The sequence below is a fragment of the Argopecten irradians genome, chromosome 5 (genome assembly GCF_041381155.1).
Source record: "Argopecten irradians isolate NY chromosome 5, Ai_NY, whole genome shotgun sequence".
NCBI classification, from domain to species: domain Eukaryota; kingdom Metazoa; phylum Mollusca; class Bivalvia; order Pectinida; family Pectinidae; genus Argopecten; species Argopecten irradians.
Genome location: NC_091138.1, coordinates 9,262,189 through 9,278,674, shown reverse-complemented (window position 1 = coordinate 9,278,674; position 16,486 = coordinate 9,262,189). Strand labels below are relative to the sequence as shown.

The following is a 16,486-nucleotide window of genomic DNA, read 5'->3' as shown; positions in this document are numbered from 1 at the left end:
CAGGATTGTTACCCTATCTTTATATCATCAGGATTACTACCGTATCTATATAACATCAGAATTGCTTCCGTATCTATATAACATCATGATTGCTACCCTATCTATATAACATCAGGATTGCCACCCTATATATATAACATCAGGATTGCCACCCTATCTATATAACATCATGATTGCTACCCTATCTATATAACATCAGGATTGCCACCCTATATATATAACATCATGATTGCTACCCTATCTATATAACATCAGGATTGCCACCCTATCTATATAACATCAGGATTGCCACCCTATCTATATAGCTTTAGGAGCATTACCCTATAGTTGTAAGTGGGTACACCTTCTCCACTCGACTGGTAATACAGGATCGAGTACCGGATGGCACTGGTCGAGTCCGGGTCAGTGGCATTCATTCGCAACACAAACGTGCCAACAGGTTGAGCTGCAAGTAAAACAGAACAATTCTAATAGTATAATTTTACATGAATACTTTAGGAGAAAAAATAATATATTCATACATGTATACATTAAAAGAATAATAATATATTGATACACGTATACATTAAAAGAAAAATAATAGAACAAAATCAGATTTTTCAATTTACCCGTTTGACTATATTAAATATATGGAAGTTAATGAAATAAACATGAAGTTAGTGTTTCAAGTAACATACATTCATTAAGTGTCTGAGCATACAGAGGTTTGTCAAAGCTTGGGTTCTTATTGTTGGCATCCTCTATGGCAATCTGTACGGTAGTGGTGCCTGTCCGAGGTGGACTGCCCTGGTCAACCGCCTCAACCTAAACAAATCATAAATGTCATTAGGACAACCTTCTATCACAAGATATATATGTGTGTCTAGTGGGACTTATTTGATGACCAGCCTCCACACAAGATATATATGTGTGTCTAGTGGGACTTATTTGATGACCATCCTCCACACAAGATATGTATGTGTGTCTAGTGGGACTTATTTGATGACCATCCTCCACACAAGATATGTATGTGTGTCTAGTGGGACTTATTTGATGACAATCCTCCACACAAGATATGTATGTGTGTCTAGTGGGACTTATTTGATGACCATCCTCCACACAAGATATGTATGTGTGTCTAGTGGGACTTATTTGATGACAATCCTCCACACAAGATATGTATGTGTGTCTAGTGGGACTTATTTGATGACCAGCCTCCACACAAGATATGTATGTGTGTCTAGTGGGACTTATTTGATGACCAGCCTCCACACAAGATATATATGTGTGTCTAGTGGGACTTATTTGATGACCATCCTCCACACAAGATATATATGTGTGTCTAGTGGGACTTATTTGATGACCATCCTCCACACAAGATATGTATGTGTGTCTAGTGGGACTTATTTGATGACAATCCTCCACACAAGATATGTATGTGTGTCTAGTGGGACTTATTTGATGACCATCCTCCACACAAGATATGTATGTGTGTCTAGTGGGACTTATTTGATGACCATCCTCCACACAAGATATGTATGTGTGTCTAGTGGGACTTATTTGATGACCATAATCCACACAAGATATGTATGTGTGTCTAGTGGGACTTATTTGATGACCATATTCCACACAAGATATGTATGTGTGTCTAGTGGGACTTATTTGATGACCATCCTCCACACAAGATATATATGTGTGTCTAGTGGGACTTATTTGATGACCATCCTCCACACAAGATATATATGTGTGTCTAGTGGGACTTATTTGATGACCATCCTCCACACAAGATATGTATGTGTGTCTAGTGGGACTTATTTGATGACAATCCTCCACACAAGATATATATGTGTGTCTAGTGGGACATATTTGATGACCATCCTCCACACAAGATATGTATGTGTGTCTAGTGGGACTTATTTGATGACCATCCTCCACACAAGATATGTATGTGTGTCTAGTGGGACTTATTTGATGACCATAATCCACACAAGATATGTATGTGTGTCTAGTGGGACTTATTTAATGACAATCCTCCACACAAGATATGAATGTGTGTCGAGTGGGACTTATTTGATGACCATCCTCCACACAAGATATATATGTGTGTCTAGTGGGACTTATTTGATGACCATCCTCCACACAAGATATATATGTGTGTGTCTAGTGGGACTTATTTGATGACCATCCTCCACACACAGATATATATGTGTGTCTAGTGGGACTTATTTGATCACCATCCTCCACACAAGATATATATGTGTGTCTAGTGGGACTTATTTGATGACAATCCTCCACACAAGATATGTATGTGTGTCTAGTGGGACTTATTTGATCACCATCCTCCACACAAGATATATATGTGTGTCTAGTGGGACTTATTTGATGACCATCCTCCACACAAGATATGTATGTGTGTCTAGTGGGACTTATTTGATGACCATCCTCCACACAAGATATGTATGTGTGTCTAGTGGGACTTATTTGATCACCATCCTCCACACAAGATATATATGTGTGTCTAGTGGGACTTATTTGATGACCATCCTCCACACAAGATATGTATGTGTGTCTAGTGGGACTTATTTGATGACCATCCTCCACACAAGATATGTATGTGTGTCTAGTGGGACTTATTTGATGACCAGCCTCCACACAAGATCCACATGTGTGTCTAGATTTGATACCATCCTCCACACAAGATATATATGTGTGTCTAGTGGGACTTATTTGATCACCATCCTCCACACAAGATATGTATGTGTGTCTAGTGGGACTTATTTGATGACCATCCTCCACACAAGATATGTATGTGTGTCTAGTGGGACTTATTTGATGACCATCCTCCACACAAGATATGTATGTGTGTCTAGTGGGACTTATTTGATGACCATCCTCCACACAAGATATATATGTGTGTCTAGTGGGACTTATTTGATCACCATCCTCCACACAAGATATATATGTGTGTCTAGTGGGACTTATTTGATGACAATCCTCCACACAAGATATGTATGTGTGTCTAGTGGGACTTATTTGATCACCATCCTCCACACAAGATATATATGTGTGTCTAGTGGGACTTATTTGATGACCATCCTCTACACAAGATATGTATGTGTGTCTAGTGGGACTTATTTGATGACCATCCTCCACACAAGATATGTATGTGTGTCTAGTGGGACTTATTTGATGACCAGCCTCCGCACAAGATATATATGTGTGTCTAGTGGGACTTATTTGATGACCATATTCCACACAAGATATGTATGTGTGTCTAGTGGGACTTATTTGATCACCATCCTCCACACAAGATATTCGTGTTAAACAACTTTATAAGAATTATCTCCCGTTATGAGATGTTCATGTGTCAAAAGTGGCCTGACCATATTTGGCATAATGAGGGCCCTTTCCCCTATAACATTTACATTGTATCCCATATTATATGGACATGAAATTCATACTATGGTATGTGTATAAACTTATGAGTCTTTCACATGTGAATCATGACGTCATAATGGGTCTCAAAAGAAAGAAAGCATATTTACTGTGACTGAGATTAAAGTTCCATCAGTACCAAAAGAGATAAAATACGGCTGACTTTTTCTTAAAAGTTTTATTGTGTACAACTTGCATCTTGGTAACATAGAAAGCGCCCCTCCCATTTGTTACAACCAAGAACGCGCCCCAATTTGTTACAACCAAGAAAGCACCCCTCCCATTTGTTACAACCAAGAAAGCGCCATTCCCATTTGTTACAACCAAGAAAGCGCCCCAATTTGTTACAACCAAGAAAGCGCCCCTCCCATTTGTTACAACCAAGAAAGCACCCCCCATTTGTTACAACCAAGAAAGCACCCCCCCATTTGTTACAACCAAGAAAGCACCCCCCCATTTGTTACAACCAAGAAAGCACCCCCCATTTGTTACAACCAAGAAAGCACCCCCATTTGTTACAAACCAAGAAAGCGCCCCTCCCATTTGTTTACAACCAAGAAAGCACCCCCCCATTTGTTACAACCAATAAACACCCTCCCCATTTGTTACAACCAAGAAAGCGCCCCCATTTGTTACAACCAAGAAAGCGCCCCTCCCATTTGTTACAACCAAGAAAGACCCCCATTTGTTACAACCAAGAAAGCACCCCCCATTTGTTACAACCAAGAAAGCACCCCTTCCATTTGTTACAACCAAGAAAGCGCCCCTCCCATTTGTTACAACCAAGAAAGCGCCCCCCCATTTGTTACAACCAAGAAAGCACCCCCATTTGTTACAACCAAGAAAGCGCCCCTCCCATTTGTTACAACCAAGAAAGCGCCCCCATTTGTTACAACCAAGAAAGCACCCCTCCCATTTGTTACAACCAAGAAAGCAACCCCCCTCCCATTTGTTACAACCAAGAAAGCACCCCCATTTGTTACAACCAAGAAAGTGCCCCTTCCATTTGTTACAACCAAGAAAGCGCCCCTCCCATTTGTTACAACCAAGAACGCGCCCCCATTTGTTACAACCAAGAAAGCACCCCCATTTGTTACAACCAAGAAAGCATCCCTCCAATTTGTTAAAACCAAGAAAGCACCCTCATTTGTTACAACCAAGAAAGCACCCCCCATTTTTTACAACCAAGAAAGCACCCCACCCCTCCCATTTGTAAAAACCAAGAAAGAGCCCCCATTTGTAACAACCAAGAAAGCACCCCTCCCATTTGTTACAACCAAGAAAGCGCCCCTCCCATTTGTTCCACAACAAGAAAGCACCCCCCCATTTGTTACAACCAAGAAAGCACCCCCCCATTTGTTACAACCAAGAAAGCACCCCCCATTTGTTACAACCAAGAAAGCGCCCCTCCCATTTGTTACAACCAAGAAAGACCCCCCATTTGTTACAACCAAGAAAGCGCCCCCATTTGTTACAACCAAGAAAGCACCCCTCCCATTTGTTACAACCAAGAAAGCGCCCCTCCCATTTGTTACAACCAAGAAAGCACCCCCCATTTGTTACAACCAAGAAAGCACCCCCCATTTGTTACAACCAAGAAAGTGCCCCTCCCATTTGTTACAACCAAGAAAGCACCCCCCCATTTGTTACAACCAAGAAAGCACCCCCATTTGTTACAACCAAGAAAGCACCCCCCATTTGTTACAACCAAGAAAGCGCCCCTCCCATTTGTTACAACCAAGAAAGCACCCCCATTTGTTACAACCAAGAAAGCACCCCCATTTGTTACAACCAAGAAAGCACCCCCCATTTGTTACAACCAAGAGAACCCCCCCATTTGTTACAACCAAGAAAGCACCCCCATTTGTTACAACCAAGAAAGCACCCCTCCCATTTGTTACAACCAAGAAAGCACCCCCCATTTGTTACAACCAAGAAAGCACCCCCCATTTGTTCCAACCAAGAAAGCACCCCCCATTTGTTACAACCAAGAAAGCACCCCTCCCATTTGTTACAACCAAGAAAGCACCCCCATTTGTTACAACCAAGAAAGCACCCCCATTTGTTACAACCAAGAAAGCGCCCCTCCCATTTGTTACAACCAAGAAAGCACCCCCCCATTTGTTACAACCAAGAAAGCACCCCCATTTGTTACAACCAAGAAAGCAATTTGTTACAACCAAGAAAGCACCCCATTGTTCCATTTGTTACAACCAAGAAAGCGCCCCCCATTTGTTACAACCAAGAAAGCACCCCCATTTGTTACAACCAAGAAAGCACCCCTCCCATTTGTTACAACCAAGAAAGCGCCCCCATTTGTTACAACCAAGAAAGCACCCCCCATTTGTTACAACCAAGAAAGCGCCCCTCCAATTTGTTACAACCAAGAAAGCACCCCCCCATTTGTTACAACCAAGAAAGTGCCCCCATTTGTTCCAACCAAGAAAGCGCTTCCATTTGTTACAACCAAGAAAGCACCCCCCCATTTGTTACAACCAAGAAAGGCCCCTCCCATTTGTTACAACCAAGAAAGCACCCCCATTTGTTACAACCAAGAAAGCACCCCCATTTGTTACAACCAAGAAAGCCCCCCATTTGTTACAACCAAGAAAGCGCCCCCCCATTTGTTACAACCAAGAAGACCCCCATTTGTTACAACCAAGAAAGCGCCCCTCCCATTTGTTACAACCAAGAAAGCGCCCCTCCCATTTGTTACAACCAAGAAAGAGCCCCCCCATTTGTTACAACCAAGAAAGCCCCCCCATTTGTTACAACCAAGAAAGCGCCCCCCCATTTGTTACAACCAAGAAACGCCCCCCATTTGTTACAACCAAGAAAGCCCCCCCATTTGTTACAACCAAGAAAGGCCCCCCATTTGTTACAACCAAGAAAGACCCCCATTTGTTACAACCAAGAAAGCGCCCCTCCCATTTGTTACAACCAAGAAAGCACCCCCATTTGTTACAACCAAGAAAGCACCCCCCATTTGTTACAACCAAGAAAGCCCCCCCATTTGTTACAACCAAGAAAGCACCCCTCCCATTTGTTACAACCAAGAAAGCACCCCCATTTGTTACAACCAAGAAAGCCCCCCCATTTGTTACAACCAAGAAAGCACCCCCCCATTTGTTACAACCAAGAAAGCCCCCCCCCATTTGTTACAACCAAGAAAGCCCCCCCATTTGTTACAACCAAGAAAGCACCCCCCATTTGTTACAACCAAGAAAGCCCCCTCCCATTTGTTACAACCAAGAAAGCCCCCCCATTTGTTACAACCAAGAAAGCACCCCCCATTTGTTACAACCAAGAAAGCACCCCCCATTTGTTACAACCAAGAAAGCCCCCCCATTTGTTACAACCAAGAAAGCCCCCCCATTTGTTACAACCAAGAAAGCACCCCCATTTGTTACAACCAAGAAAGACCCCCTCCCATTTGTTACAACCAAGAAAGCACCCCCATTTGTTACAACCAAGAAAGCACCCCCCATTTGTTACAACCAAGAAAGGCCCCCCCATTTGTTACAACCAAGAAAGCACCCCCCATTTGTTACAACCAAGAAAGCGCCCCCCATTTGTTACAACCAAGAAAGCATTTTGTTACAACCAAGAAAGCGCCCCCCATTTGTTACAACCAAGAAAGCACCCCCATTTGTTACAACCAAGAAAGCGCCCCCCCATTTGTTACAACCAAGAAAGCGCCCCCCATTTGTTACAACCAAGTTACAACAGAAAGCACCCCCCATTTGTTACAACCAAGAAAGCGCCCCCCCATTTGTTACAACCAAGAAAGCGCCCCCCCATTTGTTACAACCAAGAAAGCCCCCCCATTTGTTACAACCAAGAAAGCGCCCCCATTTGTTACAACCAAGAAGCGCCCCCATTTGTTACAACCAAGAAAGCACCCCCCATTTGTTACAACCAAGAAAGCGCCCCCCCCATTTGTTACAACCAAGAAAGCGCCCCCCCATTTGTTACAACCAAGAAAGCGCCCCCCCCATTTGTTACAACCAAGAAAGCGCCCCCCCATTTGTTACAACCAAGAAAGCCCCCCATTTGTTACAACCAAGAAAGCGCCCCCCCATTTGTTACAACCAAGAAAGCACCCCCCCATTTGTTACAACCAAGAAAGCCCCCCCATTTGTTACAACCAAGAAAGCCCCCCCCCATTTGTTACAACCAAGAAAGCACCCCCATTTGTTACAACCAAGAAAGCCCCCCCCATTTGTTACAACCAAGAAAGCGCCCCCATTTGTTACAACCAAGAAAGCGCCCCCCCATTTGTTACAACCAAGAAAGCCCCCCCCATTTGTTACAACCAAGAAAGCCCCCCCCCATTTGTTACAACCAAGAAAGCCCCCCCATTTGTTACAACCAAGAAAGACCCCCATTTGTTACAACCAAGAAAGCACCCCCCATTTGTTACAACCAAGAAAGCCCCCATTTGTACAACCAAAAACACCCCCCCATTTGTTACAAAACAAGAAAGCACCCCCCATTTGTTACAACCAAGAAACGCCCCCCCCCATTAGTTCAACCAAGAAGCCCCATTGTTACAACCAAGAAAGCACCCCATTTGTTACAACAGAAAGCCCCCCCATTTGTTACAACCAAGAAAGCACCCCCCCCATTTGTTTACAACCAAGAAAGCCCCCCATTTGTTACAACCAAGAGAACACCCCCCCCCATTTGTTACAACCAAGAAAGCACCCCCCATTTGTTACAACCAAGAAAGCCCCCCCCCCATTTGTTACAACCAAGAAAGCACCCCCCCCCATTTGTTAAAACCAAGAAAGCACCCCCCATTTGTTACAACCAAGAAAGCACCCCCCCCCCCATTTGTTACAACCAAGAAAGCACCCCCCCCCATTTGTTACAACCAAGAAAGCACCCCCCATTTGTTACAACCAAGAAAGCACCCCCCTTTGTTACAACCAAGAAAGCACCCCCATTTGTTACAACCAAGAAAGCACCCCCCCATTTGTTACAACCAAGAAAGCACCCCCCCCTCCCATTTGTTACAACCAAGAAAGCACCCCTCCCATTTGTTACAACCAAGAAAGCACCTCCCCCCTCCCATTTGTTACAACCAAGAAAGCATCTCCAAATTCGTTACACTTGTAAAATCAATTTTTTCAATACAACTTAAATTTTAACTGAACTCTTTTGTTTCGAGAAAATAAGGCCAAGTGAGTGAATATTTATGGAACACAGCCCAAAAGATATAAGTACAATATGTTAATGTGTTTACCGTGATATTATACAGGGAAGTGGTGTCATAGTCCAAAAGAGCAGTTGAACCCACGAAGATAATACCAGTGTCAGCGTTGATTTTAAAGTCATCCTTAGCACCAAAAGTAATCAAGTATGTGATTCTACCGTTGGTGCCAGAGTCTGTGTCTGTCGCTACAACCTGCAGAACGGTGGAGCCTAGTGGAGGTAAAATAGATAGCAGAAGAATGAATGCTGAAATCTGAATATTACCAACTGACAATTTTACGTTGAAATTTATTTATCATCCGTACATTTTTTGGTTTATAAACTATGCCAAGGAGATAACTTCATTTCATACAACTTTAAAGGTGTCTACGTTATTTCTGTTGCTCAGCAAGGACATTTCATATAAATTTCACTTGTGTGCCATGTTCCTTTACAGATATCAAACACAACCTGGTTATGTGTGGACGACTAACTTTCAGCAATATTTAGTGTAATGTAAACCACTTTATTTTTCACATATACAATATTTCACATCGCCATTATTTTCAACACAAACACAAAAAAACATATATTTTTGATCAATGGCTCTTAACAGTAATTGTGCATCTGTGCATTTACACACACAATTATTTGCGAAACATTTCGTGTTCAAGCTAAAAATTACGTGAAAATTTATATCTCAGGAAAATGAAGCAGTTTACAATAGGTAAAACATTAATTCTTCCTAGCAACCTAATACCTTAATTATATAAACTTACAATCATTTCAGGTATCTAAAGGAAAGATTGAACCTATGTTAACTAGCACTAATATCCCAATACCATGGTTACATTAGACCCATCCTACAAAGGGAGATAAGTTTGAAGATTTTACCTCTGGCAATGGCTTCACTGATAGAAGCATTGTAGTTTGGCCTGGGAAATGTTGGATTTGCATTGTTCTCGTCCTATCAACAACAACAAAACACTTTGTGTACAGAGAAGCATTCTATGTAATTAAAACTGGCTTTAGATGGGTTAGAATACACAAGTATAGTAGTTAGGCGATAACAAATAAAAAATCTCACATTGTAAAAAGCAATACTATACTGAGATTTAAATAGTTTTCTTTATAAAACTGAAAGTATGAGTAATTTGAATCCATTACATGAAATTTTTGTCAAAGAAAATGCAAATATCATACAACAAATTTAAACTGAGGATAAAATGCTTACATTATAATTAATTACTATTACAATTTACAAAGGTATTTTTTATTAAATCTTTATTAAAAGTGTTTAGCTTTCTAAAATTGGAGGTAAAAATTGGAGTTAACCTGATGTTACTATAGTAACCACTTACTCGGACTTCCACAGTGATCGTCACATAGGACACCTGACTTGGGACACCACTGTCTCGGGCAGAAACATTGAGGTAAAAACTGAAAAATAAATATATAAAACATCAGACTTGGTGGAATGAGATGCCAACAGTCAGGATGGGAAGAGAATGGACATGGAGAGCACTATTCCCCCTCTCATCCTACACCTTAAATCATGGTGGTAGCCAAATAATGAATCTGTATACCAATGGAAAACTTAATCAAAATACTGCAGGTACATTGAACAATACCATCAGACATGATGGTTATAGAATGGATATTGGAAATATATGCCCCTTTCCCTCCCTTAACCCCCCCCCCACCTTCCTTCTTGACCACTACTACACATCCACATCCACAAACAACAAACATGAATACTGAATCTGTATACCAATAGTAAACTTAAAGGATTATCAAAGTAAACAAGTTATTATTTCCAATTATCAAAGATCAGTACTAAAGATAATGTGGTAAAATTAGCAGCACCAATCACAATACTGATCCTGTCCCTTACAATCCTTTTTGTTCCGGAGTGTCCATGAAGTTGATGATAGAGTTGAGTGAGAGAGTGCCTAGGACTGGATCAATCTGGAAGGCATTATTGGCAGTGTTACCTCCAACTATGCTGTACGTCACCTGGAAACCATCGGGGTCAGTGGCCTGAGAACAAAATCCATAAAATATCAAATTCATATTTCATAAGAAGGAATAAGTTTAATGGTGAGCTAATAAGTATATAGAATGAATAATACGAACCCGGCGTACAATGCTCTCCGGTCAGGTACCAAATGGTCCCCAAGTGTGCTAGTGGAGCATTGCCATAGTGAATCACTTATAGATGCATGTTTATTTCATTATTATATAAAACCGATATAAAAATCATTAATGTTATCTACCTTACTGCTAACTAGACATCAATTTCACTATCTTTAAAACTGCAGTACATTTTTCCTTCGAAAAGGCCGCCATATTTATATGTAACCCAATAATATCTGACTGTGACTTCAATATTTTATACCTCGGGGGGTAGGTAAGGGATATAAAACTTGCTTAATAACATGCATACAAAGGTGCGATTAGCCATTTTCAAAATGTTTACTTTGCTCCACTTACAGAAATGGACACCAATTGTAGCTCTAAAAATGGCACCATTACCTCACTAAAAGTCTTTTAAGCTACAATATCAATAAGTACAGAGATAAAGAACTACTAAATAGCCCTGTTAATAAGGAAATAAGTTTGAACATGTGCAGTACCTGAACTGTGACTGGAATGAGAAACACTGTTGAGGACTCTGTGATAGTGGACCTGTACGACCCCAGCTGGAAGACCGGTGGTAGGTCGTTATAGTTCAGTACAGACACAATAATGGAGGCTGACGCCGTCTCTACAGGGTTCCCTTGGTCTGAGGCTAGAACGGTCATTTCATACTGGACAGCTCCGTTATCATAGTCTAAGGTCTGGGCTAAGGTCACCAGGCCAGAGATTGGGTCAAGGCTAAACCTGAAAACACAACCAGTCAAGGTCAAGGCTAAACCTGAAAACACAACCAGTCAAGGTCAAGGCTAAACCTGAAAACACAACCAGTCAAGGTCAAGGCTAAACCTGAAAACACAACCAGTCAAGGTCAAGGCTAAACCTGAAAACAAAACCAGTCAAGGTCAAGGCTAAACCTGAAAACACAACAAGTCAAGGTCAAGGCTAAACCTGAAAACACAACCAGTCAAGGTCAAGGCTAAACCTGTAAACATAACCAGTCAAGGTCAAGGCTAAACCTGAAAACATAACCAGTCAAGGTCAAGGCTAAACCTGAAAACACAATCATTCAGTCTACAGTTACAAAGGGAAATAATCTCAATAAATTTAACTTTCAAGGGAGATAATCTTATTTTTATATGGTAAAGGTAGGTAGTAATATTTCAACATGAAGTCAATATAGAATTCCAGTTTCAGTTTAATAAATCTCTTTTTACAGGCGATAATTGTATTTTAGCTACTCTGAATAAAAGAGATGATTTAAAAATGATAATACAACTTACTTCACGAGGAGAGCATCTAGTGGCACTAAGGCTGTTTGCAATCCTCGTAAAACAAATAAAGAATTACAACAACTTACTTGACAATGTTTGGATCGATGAAAGAGTAAGTGATGTTGGCATTGCTTCCACTATCATTGTCTGTGGCCTGTTAAGAGAGAGACAAGTCAGGTGTAATCATTGGAATAAAGTCTAACATCCTAAATATATATCAATTGATATATTGAGATATGGATTTTTTGTCAAAAATACTGTAGATTCATACCTAGTTAGTTTAATTTTTAACACAATATTGAAAAATACATCTAATAAACAAAAACATTTGTAATTTTTGTATTGTTTGTGAAATAGTAACCCTTGTTTACCAGTGAGAGTAATACTGTTTTTTATGCTGAATGACACCTACTACTATTGTTACGATGGATTTGCCTGGCTGTTCCACCTCGGATACTTGGCTTGTGTAGACGGATTGCTGGAACACTGGGGCATTGTCGTTGGTGTCTATAATGTTGATACTGACCGTGGCCGTAGATGACAAGCTGTTGTCATTAAAGTCAACAGCTTCAACCTAAAACAACAAACATGTTAAATTATGTCTTTGCATATTACAGAGCCACTATCAACCTACACACAAGTGCAGATAACTCTGTAATATTCAAATACAGAATAACAAATGTTATATATTTCACACTTTTACCAGAATAACAAATATTTATTTATTACAAAGATAATTTATTTACCAAAACAACACGAGATCTGTAGGCTGGAACTTCATAGTCGAGATTCATGTAGTTGTCTATGACCAGATTGAAGCTGGCCCTCCTGGTACCAGCATCGTTGTTTAGACTGAAAGCTGCCGGACTACTTTGTGATATAATGCTGACATTGAACGTAGAATAACTTAGCTGTAATAAAAAGCAATTGAAAGTAGTTATTAAAATGGTCAACTATTGGCTATTCAAACAAGAGCTGTTGGAGAACAGCAAAACTCGCCTATTCAGAAGAAGTTGATGTTCAAGGATTTACTATTTAAACATGGAAATATGACAAATTAACAGACTCAAAAAACCCCTAAAGGGTCCCAAATTGGTTGTATTATCACGTTCAGCATCCATACACATTAGGAAAATAAAATCATAAACATTTATGATGACTTAAGCTAAAACAATTGACGAAATAGAAACTTGCTCAAAAACTTCAACGTGAAATGGGACGCCAACGCTGATGCCGACGCCGACGCCAGGGTGACAACATTAGCTCCCCCTATTCTTCGAATAGGCAAGCTAATAAAAATTCTTATTTTATAAGTAGATTTTTCAACAAATTCTTTGGAATATCTTGATAATGCAGACTGTATATGAACAGATGATTGGTTTATCTAAGTTTATTTCTAAAAAATAACATGACCAAAGTGATACTTACTCCTTCTGCTGTCCTCGACTGAAACAAATAACAAGTTTTTCTGTTATAACAGGATCACTAGGATTCAATTTATAACACAATGTTCACACAAAATATAAGCACAAATCTTATATGGCGGCATTTAGCCTGACCATAAGTAAACAAAATTAATTTTACTTGATTAAATACCACGTATATATCTGTGACCTCTAAGGTGACCCCTGGTTACTTACCACATCTATATCAGTGACCACTATGGTGACCCCTGGTTACCTACTACATCTATATCTGTGACCTCTATGGTAACCCCTGGTTACCTACTACATCTATATCTGTGACCTCTATGGTAACCCCTGGTTACTTACCACATCTATATCTGTGATCTCTATGGTGACCCCTGGTTACTTACTACATCTATATCAGTGACCTATATGGTGACCCCTGGTTACTTACTTCATCTATATCAGTGACCTATATGGTGACCCCTGGTTACTTACCACATCTATATCAGTGATCTCTATGGTGACCCCTGGTTACTTACCACATCTATATCTGTGACCTCTATGGTAACCCCTGGTTACTTACTACATCTATATCAGTGACCTCTATGGTGACCCCTGGTTACTTACCACATCTATATCAGTGACCTCTATGGTGACCCCTGGTTACTTACTACATCTATATCAGTGACCTCTATGGTAACCCCTGGTTACTTACCATATCTATATCAGTGACCTCTATGGTAACCTCTGGTTACTTACCATATCTATATCAGTGACCTCTATGGTGACCCCTGGTTACTTACTACATCTATATCAGTGACCTCTATGGTGACCCCTGGTTACTTACCACATCTATATCAGTGACCTCTATGGTGACCCCTGGTTACTTACTACATCTATATCAGTGACCTCTATGGTAACCCCTGGTTACTTACCATATCTATATCAGTGACCTCTATGGTGACCCCTGGTTACTTACTACATCTATATCAGTGACCTCTATGGTGACCCCTGGTTACTTACCACATCTATATCAGTGACCTCTATGGTGACCCCTGGTTACTTACCACATCTATATCAGTGACCTCTATGGTGACCCCTGGTTACTTACCACATCTATATCAGTGACCTCTAAGGTGACCCCTGGTTACTTACTACATCTATATCAGTGACCTCTAAGGTGACCCCTGGTTACTTACTACATCTATATCAGTGACCTCTATGGTGGCCCCTGGTTACTTACCACATCTATATCAGTGACCTCTATGGTGACCCCTGGTTACTTACCATATCTATATCAGTGACCAGTATGGTAACCCCTGGTTACTTACTACATCTATATCAGTGACCTCTATGGTGACCCCTGGTTACTTACCATATCTATATCAGTGACCACTATGGTAACCCCTGGTTACTTTCTACATCTATATCAGTGACCTCTATGGTGACCCCTGGTTACTTACCACATCTATATCTGTGACCTCTATGGTAACCCATGGTTACTTATCACATCTATATCTGTAACCTTTATGGTGACCCCTGGTTACTTACTACATCTATATCTGTGACCTCTCTGGTGACACCTGGTTACTTACCACATCTATATCTGTGACCTCTAAAGTGACCCCTGGTACTATGCCATTGTTGATAGTAGGTTCTACAAGGTCCACATTATATGTAGTCTGTGTAAATCTCGGTGGGTTGTCGTTGACATCCAGAATGGTTACATCGACAGTGATGTTTGCCATCGCTGTAGTCAGTTGACCTGTGACATCATCAACCTCAATGGCCTGAAATGTAATCATTAACATCCATTCCTCCACTCATAACAACAACACCTCAACTAAAAGGACTATGTATGGTTTGGGCCCTTCTTGGCTCCCAAATTCATCAAATTTTAACTTAGTGTTACGTAATTAAGCTGTTGTATCTGAAATATTTAGTACATCCCTGATTTATTTAAGATGGTAGTTTTCTATTTTTACTTTTCTAGTTGCCATGGTAACTATTCAAAACATGCATAAATCAACGAATATGGGAAAAATGGTAATTGTTCGCCTATTTTGAGGTAGTTTTTCTCTAAAAAGAATTGAGCAAAATCTTGAACAAACTTAATATTTACTGAGAATAGGAGAAATATAAAGTTAGTTCAAGGATGTGCCCTATGATTTCTAGATGCAAAAACCTAGCAAAAATAGGCGGAAAATGACTAATTTTCTCATTCTCTTAATTTATGAATATTTCGGATGGCTACCATGGCAACAGCAACTGCACTGATACCTAACTATCATACTTATGGTATCAGGGATATACTGGATATTTGAAAATTCAACAATCTTATTACAAAATAGCAGGGTTGAAAATTTGACGGATTCAGGGGTCAAAAAGGGCCCGAATCACACAGTCTTTTACCTGTTCTTCACATAATATAAAACAAATTAAAACCTAATCTCCATCCTCCTTAGACAGGATCTTACCATTAATTACAACAAGCTAATGTGTGTTTATAAACTTCAGCGTCCAACATGGTTACTCCAGACATACATTGCAGTTGAAGTCTTATTTATTTAACAAATGGTAATAAGAAATGTCTATGTCAAACCTTAATAGAGAATTGGTGACCGTCCACAAAGGCCTCGCGGTCAATGTCCCCCTTGACCACTATGACTACAGTATAAATCCGTGTTGATTGATCCATAGTGATATCAAGGTCAAAGAGGTCAGCAGAATCTGTAATCAAACATAAAAAATAATTGACCTTTTTGTAAATAATAGTCAAAGGGATTCAAGACGTGAACTTTAAAACCACCAAGTTATCATTGTAAACCTCTTCCCTATTAGCTTTTAAATACAAACTTCAATTAATTCAGAATATAGCAAAAAAAAAAAAAAAAAGGTAATGGAACATGCAAGATGTCTGTTGGTCAACCATGTTGATACGAGTTCCAAAATAGAATATGGCCCAACTTGGGACTAAGAAGAAACTATGTATGTAAAATATGAGAAAAGTATGTAAAATATAAGAAAACTATCCTCTGTTCCTTCTAAAGGTTACTT

At 40.2% G+C, this 16,486-nt stretch overlaps 1 protein-coding gene across 1 annotated transcript in view; it reads right to left on the bottom strand.

Annotated features, from left to right (window-relative positions):
* Positions 1-293: 293 nt before the first annotated feature.
* LOC138324253 (cadherin-87A-like) overlaps positions 294-16,486 on the bottom strand; it is a 36,440-nt gene continuing 20,247 nt past the window's right edge. Inside the window, exons 12-24 of the mRNA XM_069269332.1 lie at positions 16,032-16,159; positions 15,025-15,219; positions 13,449-13,466; positions 12,767-12,931; positions 12,433-12,594; positions 12,107-12,174; positions 11,247-11,493; positions 10,505-10,650; positions 9,972-10,050; positions 9,505-9,577; positions 8,663-8,841; positions 678-804; positions 294-445 (exon numbers count right to left, since the gene is read on the bottom strand). Coding sequence (XP_069125433.1) covers positions 294-445; positions 678-804; positions 8,663-8,841; positions 9,505-9,577; positions 9,972-10,050; positions 10,505-10,650; positions 11,247-11,493; positions 12,107-12,174; positions 12,433-12,594; positions 12,767-12,931; positions 13,449-13,466; positions 15,025-15,219; positions 16,032-16,159 — 1,739 coding nt within the window. The remainder of the gene's footprint in view (positions 446-677; positions 805-8,662; positions 8,842-9,504; positions 9,578-9,971; positions 10,051-10,504; positions 10,651-11,246; positions 11,494-12,106; positions 12,175-12,432; positions 12,595-12,766; positions 12,932-13,448; positions 13,467-15,024; positions 15,220-16,031; positions 16,160-16,486) is intronic.